Source organism: Monodon monoceros, unplaced genomic scaffold, assembly GCF_005190385.1.
Source record: "Monodon monoceros isolate NGI ecotype Baffin Bay Population unplaced genomic scaffold, NGI_Narwhal_1 Super_Scaffold_1, whole genome shotgun sequence".
Taxonomy (NCBI): domain Eukaryota; kingdom Metazoa; phylum Chordata; class Mammalia; order Artiodactyla; family Monodontidae; genus Monodon; species Monodon monoceros.
The window spans coordinates 56754928-56769302 of NW_021703765.1; the positions used below are offsets into that span (position 1 = coordinate 56754928).

The 14375-nt window shown below is 41.3% G+C and overlaps 1 protein-coding gene across 1 annotated transcript in view; it reads left to right on the top strand.

The window, feature by feature from the left end:
• PTPRM (protein tyrosine phosphatase receptor type M) overlaps positions 1-14375 on the top strand; it is a 753002-nt gene that overhangs the window by 587339 nt on the left and 151288 nt on the right. The window contains exon 15 of the mRNA XM_029226979.1: positions 12785-12936. Within this exon, the coding sequence (XP_029082812.1) occupies positions 12785-12936 (152 nt within the window). The remainder of the gene's footprint in view (positions 1-12784; positions 12937-14375) is intronic.

The following is a 14375-nucleotide window of genomic DNA, read 5'->3' on the forward strand; positions in this document are numbered from 1 at the left end:
TGTGGATTTTACCCATTTCCTATTTTCTGTGCCATCGCTGGTTCTAGTCCCTGTGGATTCATATTGCCCTGATGCGAGAAATAAGACTAAACAAAATATTACTAAGACTGACAGATACTGCATCTGTTATTTTTACTACTGGCTTTTTTTAATGTTTCAAAATCTTAGGCTGATCTGGGAAATTACAGTAGGCGCTCGTATGAGCTGTGAGTTACTCCCGAGTGGAAGATGTGTGTGTCAGGAGAGCAGAGTGTGTGTGTGCTCATTGGTCCTTGCTGCAGCCTGTTTTTGGATGAGGCCAGCTTAAAAACATCACCAGTCAGTTATGAAACGGGCGCCCTCACCCTCCGGGCCGGATAGAAAATGGGGGAGGGTATGGGGAAAAGTTGGGCTCTCAAGGAATTTCTCTTTGGTAGGAAAGGTAACCAGGGAGGTGGGGAAGATGCCCAAGCAGATAGAAAAAACAGGGGAGAGTGATAATTAAGTGCATTTCAGGATTGACCCAGCAGCTTTTCCTCCAAGGCTATCCATAGGGATAATGTTAAGTTCAAGTTACCCAAAAAAAGAGTTGTGGGTTTTTCTTTCAATTCCTCTTTTATCACTTAGAAAAATACATCCACATCCATGTTTTGTGTTTTCAAACTGGCAGGGTCCTTTTCATTCTTTCCACAAACTGAAAAGCTATAGGATTGAGCCCTGAGAAGTGCATGTCAATTCCAAGTACTGACCCAGAGACCTTTAGCTTCATCAGCTGTGCATCAGAGTCACTGTCTCTCTCTGTCTCTGTCTCTCCCTCTCACACACAAATATGTTCGTCCCATATTTTTATAATTAGGAAATAATATTATGATTAATCAGATAACCAGAATAAGAGCAGATAGAAATATCTGTTGAATGCCCACCGCAGGCCAGTACAGCTCTAGGACAGGCATATACAGCGAACAGGAGAGGCAAAAGCCTTGTCCTCGCACAGCTGATGCTAACGTTCGCCAAGAAGCATGTAGTGAAATCCCTGTGGGCTGAGGATAAAAACGGTGTTCCCCAACCATATCCAGATAATGTTTTCCAGTCAGAGGTTCCTTTGAAACTCAAGGGTGAGGGAAAGTTTTATCAGTCGAACACTCTACGGTTAAAAAGCTTTAGGTACTTGGACTCCCTCCAGAAAATAACAGATTCTATTCTTAATTCTGTTAATTCCAAAAATAAAACATAGGATATTGGAATTATGTTGTTCCCACATGCGTCCATGAATTTTCTTGCAGTAAATAACACGTCCCCGATCCCTTTATTTACTGTAATTTGTGATAATAACTGTCATCATACAAAAGATATACACATCATGATTTTGAAGTGATCCCGGATTGTAATACATGTAATTTCAACTTGTTTTCAAAGAGAGTCGACCTTTTCCAGATATTTCCTTTACAACTTCTAAGTTTGAGAAAGACTAATTTTTCATTAAATTTGTATAATATGACTCTGTTATTTGAGCCTCTTCAACATGAAATACTCATGGTTATGGTATGTGTACATGGGTACAAAGAGAGATCCTGACAGCTACTAGCCTAAGAGGTCCGCAGGGTTCTTTGCTTCTCTTGGCTGGTGTGTGTTCCTTGCAGACACCCTGACTGGTCAGTGGAGCATTCTAGGGCATCTTTGCCTCTAGCTAACCCAACATAAAGCTGTAGCCTTAAGTAATATGTTAATAAAATCGGCCCCCACTCCTCAGTTGCAGGGGAGGAAGGCCAGTGTCGAAGGCCCCCTCTCAGTCTGCCTGAGGCAACTCCAGCCTATAAATTTATCTCATCACAGGGTCAAGAGGTAAACTCTGAAAAAGAGACCCAACCAAGATCAAAACCCTGACTTGTCTCAACGTGAAACTCTATTCTTTGTGATTAACACGCGCCGTGTTCACTAGTCAGTGAGAACCAGAAGGCAGCTGGGTGGGGAATGAGTGTGTCCATAGCGCTGTGTCTGCAAGACATGGACGCAGTGGTTTCTTAGGTGATGATACAGTGAGCAGTGAAGTTAGAAGAACACTCTTACGTTGGTCGTCGGCCACAAAGTCCCAGCTGGCAAAGAAAACTAGTCTTTATTTTCTGTGTCCAGATTTAAGCAACCAATAAAGTTTGCTTAATGAGGCCAATAACAGTCTCATGGAGATGGTTTTATCTCAACACAGGAAACGATGCCAGAGGTCTAGAGTTGTCTGGCCATATGGCCTTGGGAAACTTAACAACACTGTGCCTCAGTTTCCCTCTCTCTAAGATTGGGATAACAACAGTAATCTCCTCACTGGGCTGTTGTGAGAATTAAGAGTTAATGAATGTAACGTGCCCGGTTTATCTCAAGCCCTACATAAGTTTTTGTAATTATTATCCTCTTTGTTTTTCTATTAACTGTTATAGTGCCACTTCTTCTGCGTTGAAAGTACTTAAAATGTCGGATCATCTTCTTTTCCTTTTCCTTAAAATTTTGCCTTTAAAAACAACATCATCTGGTAGTTCTCACAGATCCATCTTTACGGAGACAGCCCCCTATTCACTGAGGTTTATTCAGCTGTATCTTGGCAATTTGGTATAATGTATACATTCTTTGACTCAACCAATATCTACTTCATCCCTACTGTGAGAAAAAATTAAATACTTCTTCTCCGTTCCAGCTTCTGCACCAGTCCTTAACTAAGTCGAAGCACACACTTTAATTGTAGAAGCCAGGACCAGAAAGCCATTTGCCTTTTCCTTCTTATGTCTATACGCAATTTGCAAATCCTCGAGTTTTGCCTTCCCTGTAGAATTTTAAACGACAGATCATTTAAGAATGAAGATACCTTTTTTTATAGCCAACCACTGATCTTCAGGTCAGTGTTACCAAGTCCTTTGTTGGTCATGATCTTTGTTGGCGTAACCCAACATGGCAGGGTCTCTATTAGGGTTGGGAGCGGGGCCAGTCGGGCTCGTTGGGGAACTGTGTCCTATAACCCTGAGTTGCAATAAACCAGGAGCTTGACTAGGGTCCAAATTGAGGTTGACCTTTGGATTCCTTCCCCTTGAATCTGCTTGGTGCACATGGCAAACATGCCCTTCCACCCTGATCTTCTGACAACTGCCACTCAGTTCAGATTCAGGGAGGAAAAGAAGAGGAGGAGTTATTTCTGCTTTCCTCCCAACCATGCTGCCCTTGGGTCTCCTAACTGGTGGCCATTGTCCTGCGGCTCTTCCTCCCATAGGACACGATGCTGAAGACATCATTCTTCACCATGTTTTCTTTACTGGCTCTAAGTCATGCCTGTCACATAGTTAATAACTTGCCAAGGAGTTTTCTTCCAATTACCTTGCCCTTGTTCCTTGTTTTTTATTTTTATGCCAGGGAAGAAATACAAAAGAAATGTTGGAATAGAATAAGCATGAAGGGCCATCCTTTTAATTTGAATTCATCCCACATTTCTTTCCTTCTCCTCTTTTGTTCTAGTTGGGAAATTTAGGGCTCTAACTATCTTTTTTCTCCCTCTTAATTTTTTTTCCAGGCAGTATTGCAGTGTTTTTTTAATAGACTTTATTTTTTAGAGCAGTTTTAGGTTTACAGCAAAATCAAGCAAGAAGTACAGCAAGAGAACAGAGAGTTCCCGTATACACTCTGCCCCCCACACACACACACAGCTTCCCCCTCTGTCAACATACTGCACCAGAATTGTACATTTGTTACAACTGATGACACGTCATTGTCACCTGAAGTACATAGTTTACATTAGGGTCCACTCGGTGTCATATGTACCATAGTTTTTAACAGCTGAGTAATGACACATACCCACCATTATAATATCATACTGCCCTAAAAATCCTCTGTTTTTAATTGAAGTATAGTTGATTTACAATGTTGTGCTAATTTCTGCTGTACAGCAAAGTGGCTCAGTTATGCACATACATACATTCATTTTTTATATTCTTTCCATTATGGTTTATCCCAGGCAAACACTGATCTTTTTATTGTCTCCATAGTTTTGTCTTTTCCAGAATGTCATGCAGTTGGAATCATACAGCAGGAAGCCTTTGCAGATTGGCTTCTTCACTTGGTGATATGCATTTATGTTTCCCCCATGTCTTTTACAGCTCGATTGCTCATTTCTTTTCAGTGCTGGATAATATTTCATTGTCTGAATGGACCACAGTCCATTTATCCATTCATCTATTGAAGGACATCTTGGTCACTTTCAAGTTTTGGCAATTATGAATATAGCTTTTATAAACATCAGTGTGCCATTTTTATGTGGACAAAAGTTTTCAGCTCCTTTGGGTAAATACCAAGGAGCATGATTGCTGGATCATATGGTTTCTATTCTTTTGAACTTATTAAGGTGTGTTTTATAGCCCAGAATGAGCTCTATCTTTGTGAATATTCTCTGTAAACTTGAATATGTGTTCCAGTATTGTCGGATGAAGTATTCTATAGATGTCAGTTATTGATATATCAGGTTGATTGATGATGCTTTTGAGTTCAGCTATGTCCTTACTCATTATCTGCCTTATGAATCTGTCCATTTCTGGTCGAGAGGTGTTGAAGTCTCCCATGATAGTAGTGGAATCATCTATTTCTTCTTACAGTTCTATCCAGTTTTTCTTTTTCACATAGTTTGATGCTCTGTTTTTGGGCACATACACATTAAGGATTGTTATGTCTTCTTGAGAATTGACCCCTTTATCGTTACCTAATGCCCTTCTTACCCCAGATAACTTTCCTTGCTTTGACATTTGCTTTGTCTGAAATTTAAAAAGCTACTCCTGCTTTCTTTTGATTACTCTTAGCAGGTTATAACTTTCTCCATCCCTTTACTTTTTTTTTTTTTTTAAAGCAAACACTGTTTTCTTTCTTTTAATATTTTATTTATTTATTTATTTGGTTGCACCGGGTCTTAGTTGCAGCATGTGTGCTCCTTAGTTGTGGCATGCGAACTCTTAGTTGTGGCATGCATGTGGGCTCTAGTTCCCTGACCAGGGATCGAAGCTGGGTCCCCTGCATTGGGAGCTTGGAGCCTTAACCACCGCACCACCAGGGAGGTCCCTGCATCCCTTTACTTTTAATCTACATGTATCTTTATTTTTAAAGTGGTTTTCTTCTAACAACATATTAGTCAGGTCTTGCCTAAAGTTAGCAATAAACATTTACAACCAAATCAAGTCCACTTGCAAATAACACTATAGTGCATCACGGTTAGTGTAAGTACTTTAGAATAATGAAATATGCCTAATTCCTCCGCCATGTCCTTTGATTCATTCTATCATTCACTTCACTCATACATAAACTATAACCATCAACAATATTGTCGCTGTTATTATTTTGAACAAACTGTTATTTGTTAGATCAATTAAGAATAAGCAAAATAAAAGTTTTTATTTCACTTTCATTTATTCCTTCTCTAATCCTCTTCTTAATGTAGATCTCCTTCTGACCTATGTCATTTTCCTTCTTGCTGAGGAACTTCTTTTAAGATTTCTTGCAAGGCAGGTCTGCTGGCCACAAATTCCCTCTATTTCTTTTATTTATTTTTTATTGAAGTATAGTTGATTTACAATATTGCATTAATTTCTGCTGTACAGTAAACTGATTCAGTTATACACATATACACATTTCTTTATATATTCTTTTCCATTATGGTTTATCACAGGATATCCTCAATTTCTGTCTGAGAAAGTTTATTTTTCCTTCAGTTTTGAAGGCTAATTTCACAGGGTACAGAATTCTAAGTTGGTGGTATTTTTCTCTCAACAGTTTAAATATTTCACTCCACTCTCTTTTTGCTTGCATGGTTTCTGAGAAGAAGTCAGGTATAATTCTTATCTTTGCTACTCTATAAGTAGGGTTTATTTTTCCCCTTGGGCTTGTTTCAACATTTTTTCTTTGTCTTTGACTTTCTGAAGTTTGAATACGCTAGGTGTAGAATTGCTGGTATTTATCCTTCTTGGTGTTCTTTGAGCTTCTCAGGTCTTTGTTTTGATGTCTGACATTAACTGGGGAAAATTCTCAGTCACTGTTTCTTTGGATAATAGAAATAGTGACTTCTCTTTCTTCCTTTCTCCTTCTGGTTTCTCACTATACACATGTTACACCTTTTTTAGTTGTCCCAAAGTTTCAGGATATACTGTTATCTTGTTTTACAGCCTTTTTTTCCCTTTGCTTTTTTGTTTTGGAAGTTTCTATTGTCATATCCTCTGGCTCAGAGAAACATTCCTCAGCTGTGTCCATTCTCCTAATGAGCCCATGAAAGGCATCCTTTGTTTTTGTTGCAGGTTTTTTTTTTTTTATCTCTAGCATTTCTTTCTGATTCTTAGAATTTTTCATCTCTCTGCTTTTGTTTTCCATCTGTTCTTGCATGTTGTCTAGTTTTTCTATTAGAACCTTTAGCCTATGACTCATAGTTATTTTAAATTCCCAGTCTGATAATGCCAACATCCCTCCCATATGAGCCTTATTCCAATGCTTCCTCTGTCTCTAAACTGTGTTTTTTGCCTTTTAGTATGCATTGTAATTTTTTACTGATGTCCAGACTTGATGTACCAGGGGAAAAAGACTTCTGCAAATAGGTCTTTAGTAATGTGATAGTAAGGTGTTGGGGGAGAGGTGACCTATGATTGGGTCTCAACCTGTTAGTGAACTTGTGTCCCTGAGCTGTGACCTGCACAGGTGCTTCAGTGCCCTCACCTTGGGTGGACAGGATGGCTGGAGACAGCTGGATTTGGATATTTTCCTTGCCCCAACAGGCTCTGCCTTCCTCAACCATCTAGTAAAATAGTATTCTTGAGGGCAAGCCCTTTTAAAAAGCACAGAATGCTCTGGGTGTATTTCAAAATGTCTACTTTCCCCCCTCCTCCTGCTGGAAGCCCAATTTTTTCCTCCAGTCTTTACTTTGAGAATGAGGTAGGGTTCCTGGAGATAAAATTCAAAAAGGTGTAGGGTACCCCTAAGTCTGGACGTCCTTGGAGTTTTTAAGTCTCAGACTTGTCCACACTGACCCTCCAATAATTCAATTCTAGTTTAGATTTATCTATCCCAGTGATGATTCTCACACAGATTTCTGCTCATGGGTTTCTGCTCTGGTGAGTTGTGATTCTCTGTATCCGCCTGTTTGTCTCTGTAATTTGGGGGGCACTGGTTGGCCCTGTGACCTCAGTTATCTGACAAGTTAGAAGGAGTTGTTGATTTTCTGTCTCTTTAGCTTTTTACTTGTTGTTAGGACAGAGTGATGACCTCCAAGCTCCTTACGTGCCCGACCATAAACCGAAAGTCCTCTCTCTAATTTTTTATGCTCCATTTTTAGGTGTTGGTAGGAACATTTTTAGTTGTTGTTGTTACTAAGGGTCTTTGAGATTCATTCAATCCAAATTTAGAGATTTGAGATTGAAATATCTCAAGCAAACCATTTGTTTAAAAATCAAAATGGAAAATAAATTTACTTGTGCCTTTAGATAAGATTGCAAAGAAAATTGCCTCCACTTCAGTTTTCCTGCACAAAGCACTATTTCATTAAGTTCACAATATTTTTCTGACAGTTTTTAAAGTTTTCTTTAAAATATAAAATATAGATCTGAAACACAAAGTCCAAAAGAGAAATAGATAGGAGAAAAAGAGAGAGAATAAATTTCAATTTATCCACACTTATTTCCAACTCCCAATTCTAAATCTACCCTTCCTCAACCATCTGTAATTGTGGACTATAGCATTTAGCTGTGCATGAGGACAAATCAAAAATCCCAAGCAATGACTCAAAACCTCCGTGACCAAGCAAGCTACTTTTCATTAGGAGGTTGCAGAAAAACTGTCTTTTCTAATGCTTTGGTGTGACAATTGTTAATTCAATTAACAAGCGTATTTAATACCACCTGCTTTGTGTAAAGCGTTGGCTAGGTGCTAGTAAATTAATCCTACTTTTTTCAATTCATAATATTTAGTTATGAGGTGATAGAGTATTCACGTTTGAAAGCAACTTGGTGATAATTGTAATGTAAACTTGTAAGGAAATGTAAATTAATGAAATACTTTACTAGATACAGCACATTGTTCTAGAATGGGTACCTTTGGGGTCAAGAGAGATCTGGGGTGCAATTCCAGCTCCACCATTTGGACAACTTACTTAAGTCCTTGAGACTCAGTTCCTCCATCTATAAAATAAGAAGTAAAAATAGCTCTTACCGGGTTACTAGGGTTAAATGAGAGAACACTTGCAGAGCACTGCCATACAGTAGTTACGTATTATATGTCAGTTTCCACTCCCCTCCCTTCCAACACAATTAAGTTTCTAAGTGCTGTATTAGTGGAGAGCAGAAGTGTCCACAAACATGCTTTGTTTGGGCTACATAGTCTTTTAAATTTTTAATTTGAATTATTTGACAATACTTAGAATTCAGACAGTTCCTATAAAATCTGGATTTCTGGTTTCTCCTGCAATTTGCAATTTCGGGGACCCTTATGGGGCATCCACCCCCTGGAGCTGAGAGGCTGTCTCCCCTTCCATTTCTCCAGTGCCCACCACTCCTTATTGCCTTAGACCTGCTTCACTCCCTTGCAGTACCTGCCTGGCTGGCCCCCAGTGAGACATTTGTGTCTGTGGTCAAAGGGTGAGGTTAATGCAGGAAGGCTTGCTGAGGACATGGGAGCCATGTTTTGAAGGTTCACGGACACAGAGTATGTGCTTAACGGACATGAGCCTAAAGCTGTGGGTCTCCAGCTGGACCTCTGCTGGATTTGAGCAGGTTCTCATGAGTCCTTAATGGGCTTCTTTTGTGCTTAAGGAAGATCAGCAGTGGAGTGTGTAGCATGACATCACTGAAATTAGTTCACACACGGAGGATTAGAGAGGAGAAAGATCTTTCCAGTACAAGCTTGGCTTTTATTGGAGCACACATCCGCCCTCCACCACCACCTCCCACCAGCAGTGAGAAGCACTTTCACTGTCATTTCCTAACCTGTAAGGATTAGAGAAACACAAGCAAGCGAAGACGAAGAGGGAAGTCTGGCGAACTTGACTATGTCTCTCTTCATAGGCAAAACAGAAGAAAATATTGGGGCAATTATCTGCATAACTCAGTCCAAAGCAAATTAAAGAAATTCCAGCAAAGGGGGGACGTTTTGCCTGAATGATGATGCTAATTATCTCGGTCCTCCACTTTAGTGCTCCTGGGGAGACCTGGCTTAAGAATGCTTTTCCAGTGAGCTGGCAGACACAGAAGTGGAGAGCAAATGTACTGTTGTAACTGCAGCAGTGGGTCTGGAGCCAGTGCTACCTCTATCCAGAACACCTGTGGAGAACATCCAAGCCTAGATTCTGCCCCTTAGACTAGCGTGTTTGGCTGGAGAAAAGGGGGCTCTGGAGAAGATGACCAGCATCTGCACGCTGGCACCCAGGGGAGACATGCCAGCTTCCTTTTCAAAACCTTTACAACTTTTTCTGTAAATGCATATTTTTTAAATTTTTATTGAGATATAGTTGACTTACAATGCTTTGTTAGTTTCAGGTGTACAACAAAGCAATTCAGTTTTTTATATATATGTATTATATATATATGAATATATATAAGAATATATATTCTTTTTCAGATTCTTTTCCCTTATAGGTTATTACAAGATATTGAGTATTGTTCCCTGTGCTGTACAGTAGGTCCTTGTTGGTTATCTATTTTATATATAGTAGTGTGTATCTGTTAATCCCAAACTCCTAATTTATCCCTCCCTCTCTTCCCCTTTGGTAACCATAAGTTTGTTTTCTATGGATGTGGGTCTATTTCTGTTTTGTAAATGAGTTCATTTGCATCGTTTTTTTAGATCCCGCATATAAGTGATATCATATGATATTTGTCTTTCTCTGTCTGGCTTACTTCACTTAGTATGATAATCTCTAGGTCCATCCTTGTTGCTGCAAATGGCATTACTTCATTCTTTTTTATGGCTGAGTATTATTCCATTGTATATATGTACGACATCTTTATCCATTCATCCGTCAGTGGACACTTAGGTTGCTTCCATGTCTTGGCTATTGTGAATAGTGCTGCTATGAACATTGGGGTGCATGTATCTTTTTGAATTATAGTTTTCTCCAGATGTATGCCCAGGAGTGGGATCGCTGGATCATATGGTAGCTCTGTTTTTAGTTTTTTAAGGAGCCTCCATACTGTTCTCCACAGTGGCTGCTCAAGTTTTATTATACATTCCCGTCTTTACAACTTCAACACTGTCACAGAAGTTATAGATCATTTTCATTTTTCTGTTTAAAAATGTATCTTTTTTTTCCAACAACTTTTGGCAATAAAAAAGGGGCAACTAGGGCTTCCCTGGTGGCACAGTGGTTGAGAATCTGCCTGCTAATGCAGGGGACACGGGTTCGAGCCCTGGTCTGGGAGGATCCCACATGCCACGGAGCAACTAGGCCTGTGAGCCACAACTACTGAGCCTGCGCGTCTGGAGCCTGTGCTCCGCAACAAGAGAGGCTGCGATAGTGAGAGACCCACGCACCGTGATGAAGAGTGGCCTCTGCTTGCCACAACTAGAGAAAGCCCTCGCACAGAAACGAAGACCCAACGCAGCAAAAATAAATAAATTAATAAACTCCTACCCCCAACATCTAAAAAAAAAAAAAAGGGGACAACTTATTAATGAAACCCTTCTGCCTTCCAAGTATGAAATCAAAAGATTATTATAACTACGGGCAAGAAAGCATTTGGATTATGTGGCATTTGGAAATGAAAATAAAGTTTATCCATATGGTCTAATGTTGTCAGTGTCTTACACTGCATTAATAATCACCTAATACGGGGGTGATTTTGATCATGCAGCTCATTTTCAATTCTGCTGTGTCCTAGGTTCATCAGAGTCAAGATGATTTGCTAGAAACAGCTGCCGTTTTCTTGTGTACATGCTAAGTGCTTAAGCAAAATTAGAATATTTAGGGCATTATATTTTCAGTATTACGGTGCTCTCGTCTTCTTAAAGCTTCTTGCTTTATACCTTCTTCTTAAGCATCTCTAATTCTCTTCTTGTCTGTCCTGGGTGCATCAAACAACCTCTGGTAGTAAGAGCTATAAAAATGTGTTTTATCTGTGTGTTCGAATGTCAGTTTCCCTTAGGTTTTTTTGGGTTTTGTCCAGGTCTCTGTAACTTAAGATTATGAGCTTCTGGTGGTTAATGAGCATGATAGAAAGGCCAGGGTTAAACTCTGTCTCCAAAAGAACGGGAACTCTCTCTGCCTTCCAGGGCCTTTTTGCATCTCTTTCACCCAGGGAGGGAGCCTGAGGACTCACCCCTCTGCAAAACTTGGCAGGGAAGTCGACAACTTGACTTTTTTTACCTTCTGCCCTGTTGACCAGCCTTGATGGGGAGCTACTTTGGGTTCATTTGGGGTTCGGTCCAGTGTCACAGCCATCTGAGATTCGGCAGATGCCCCTCAGAGGCCTCTGTCCATGCAGGCTGCCTCACAGCCTCCTCCCGTCCCACGCACGCTCCAGCGATGCTGTCTTCACACCTCGCCTGGGTTGTTCTTTGGTTCTGCAGGGCGCCCCTTAGATTCACTGCTTGGATTATTTCGGTTTTTTATGATGAATATCTACTAGGGGGATCTACTCCTGGACCCTGAATATGGCATGTCAGGAATAATTTAGTGCAAAGTTAGTAACTGTAGAAGCCTATCAGTAAGTATATTATGACTGCATTGTACTAGGGTCATTGGCCCTTTTACTTTAGCTCATAGTAGGAGAAGTGTAAGGTAATGTTTAGGCTGTACGTTCCTAACATGACTGAGGGTTTTTTTTTAAATTGCAGTATGGTTGATTTACAATGTTGTTAGTTTCAGATGTACATCCAAGTGATTCAGATATATATGTATACTTTTTCAGATTCTTTTCCCATATAGGTTATTGCAAAATATTGGGTATGTTTCCCTATGCTATACAGTTTGTTGTTTATTTTACATATAGTAGTGTGTATATCTGAACTGTCTGTGTCTGTTTTGTAAATAAGTTCATTTGCATCATTTTTTTAGACTCCATATATAAGTGGTATTATAAGATATTTGTCTTTCTCATCTGACTTACTTCACTCAGTATGATAAACTCTAGGTCCATCTATGTTGCTGCAAATGGAATTATTTCATTCTTTTTTTTAATGGCTGAGTAGTATTCCATTGTATATATGTATCACATTTTCTTTATCCATTCCTCTGTCGATGGACACTTAGGTTGCTTCCATTTCTTGGCTATTATAAACAGTGCTGCTATGAACACTGGGGTACATGTATCTTTTTGAATTATGGTTTTCTCTGGATATCTGCCCCGGAGTGGGTTTGCTGGATCGTATGGTAGCTCTATTTTTAGTTTTTTTAAGGAACCTCCATATTGTTCTCCATAGTGGCTGCATCAACTTACATTCCCACCAGTGGTGTAGGAGGGTTCCCTTTTCTCCACACCCTCTCCAGCATTTACTGTTTGTAGACTTTTTGATGATGACCGTTCCGACCGGTTTGAGGTGATAACTTGTTGTAGTTTTGATTTGCATGTCTCTAATAATTAGCGATGTTGAGCATCTTTTCATGTGCCTTTTGGCCTGAGGGGGTTTTTCTGAGGACAGGCAGGAGATGGGTCTCCTCTGCATGTCTGCAGCTGGCAGAGAACCTGCCATCTAGAAGGCATCATGAGACACTGTTATGGATGAATACCATTAATTCCATACAAGTGATTCCCGAGCGTTGGTCAGTGCACCTTTTCCATCCTCACGCATGTCTGCATAATGAACTCTCTGTCCCAAGGAAACTGGCCAGGAAGCGGAAGGAGACGATGAGCAGCACGCGGCAGGAAATGACGGTGATGGTGAGCTCCATGGACAAGAGCTACGCGGAGCAGGGCACCAGCTGCGACGAGGCCTTCTCCTTCATGGACACGCACAACCTCAACGGGAGATGTGAGTGCTGTGCGGGGCCTGCCCTCAGGGCAGCTCTCAGGTTTCCAGGATTCCACGTGGTGCTGGGGGTTACGAAACAAAACCTCCCAGAGAATTCTTAGGCCCTGTTGGTTTCTCCAGTCCCTTCAGATGATCCTGGACACGTCCCCACGTGCCACGGTTGCTTAGGAACGGTGATGTGGGCGGGGTGACGGGACCAAAGCAGACAGCACGGGCAGCCACGGCCACGTTTCTGTAAAGACCCGAGAGCAGTGACACGGAGGCTTCCCTCCTCACCCAGAGGAAGGCACCTGCTTCTCACCATCCCTGTTGTTATGCAGCTCCTGTTTGTAAGCGAGGCAGGTGTGCAGTCACTCGGGGGAAGCCCGTTATAAAGCAGTTCACTAAATGGCAGTAACAAGCTAATTGTTTATTTGTTTAGCTGACAAGTTCTGCCTTTATTATAGGGCTGTTAGTGGCAATTAATAAGCTAAATTGTATTTCCACTTCAGAAGGCTTATGTTTCACACCAGGTGGGTAAACGGAGATCAGCTAATACCTTCCATGCTGCCACCTGCCATCCAGGTACAAGGCGTTATTTTAGGAAGCCAGCAATTACACGGATTGAATGAATACAAAAAGTGCAGTTGCCGTGTCCCTGGTGATCTTCTTGGGGACCAAAAGTCAATCCCGTGTCCTGTGCCTAATGATGTGGTTCACAGCGCTGACAGGTTCAAGGTCAGAGGTTTCTTTAACGTGTGAAATCCATGCCCAAAGGCTGCTGCCGACCCTGGCTGTGCAACCAGGATGCTGGACGGCTTGCGGATGGATAAAGGACAGCTGTCACCAATAGTAATAAAGTAAAGGCTGGGGATTGGGAGAATCACAGACACACGGTCTCTGGTGCAAGAGGGCTGATCCCAGTGCAGAAGGTGTACGCTCCTGTCCTGACCACCCACCTGGGCTGTTGGGATCTGCATCTCCCCCGGCCCCCCACCCTCTCTGATCACACCTGCTGTGGTCAGCACCCTTCTCCCACACCTGCCTTTCCCCTACATTCAGCAAGGCTTCGTGGAAAGGCGTGTTCCTTTCTGTTCACAGTGGCTACTATTGTCCACCTTATCCCAGTTAGAGGCCTTACGTTTATTTATCCACATGCAGCCCTGGCCCACTGGTGCGGGACTTCAGCAGACGCGGTTCTCACCCCGGCGGGCAGGACACACTCCTCAACCGTGGTCATTGTCCTTTGCCCTTTCATGTCATTTTCAGTGTAGGTGGCAGAATCTGGGGTACTTCAGTTTACCACAAATTCCATCCCTTTTTTTCGTACAATTTTCTCTGCTTTTTTGTAGCAAATATATTTTCCATTTAAAGGTATGCAATGCGTTTAACTGCCAAAATAAAGAAACTTAGCATGCCTTGGAGGGGAGGGGGGCGAGCCCTTCCCACCACAGACAAGA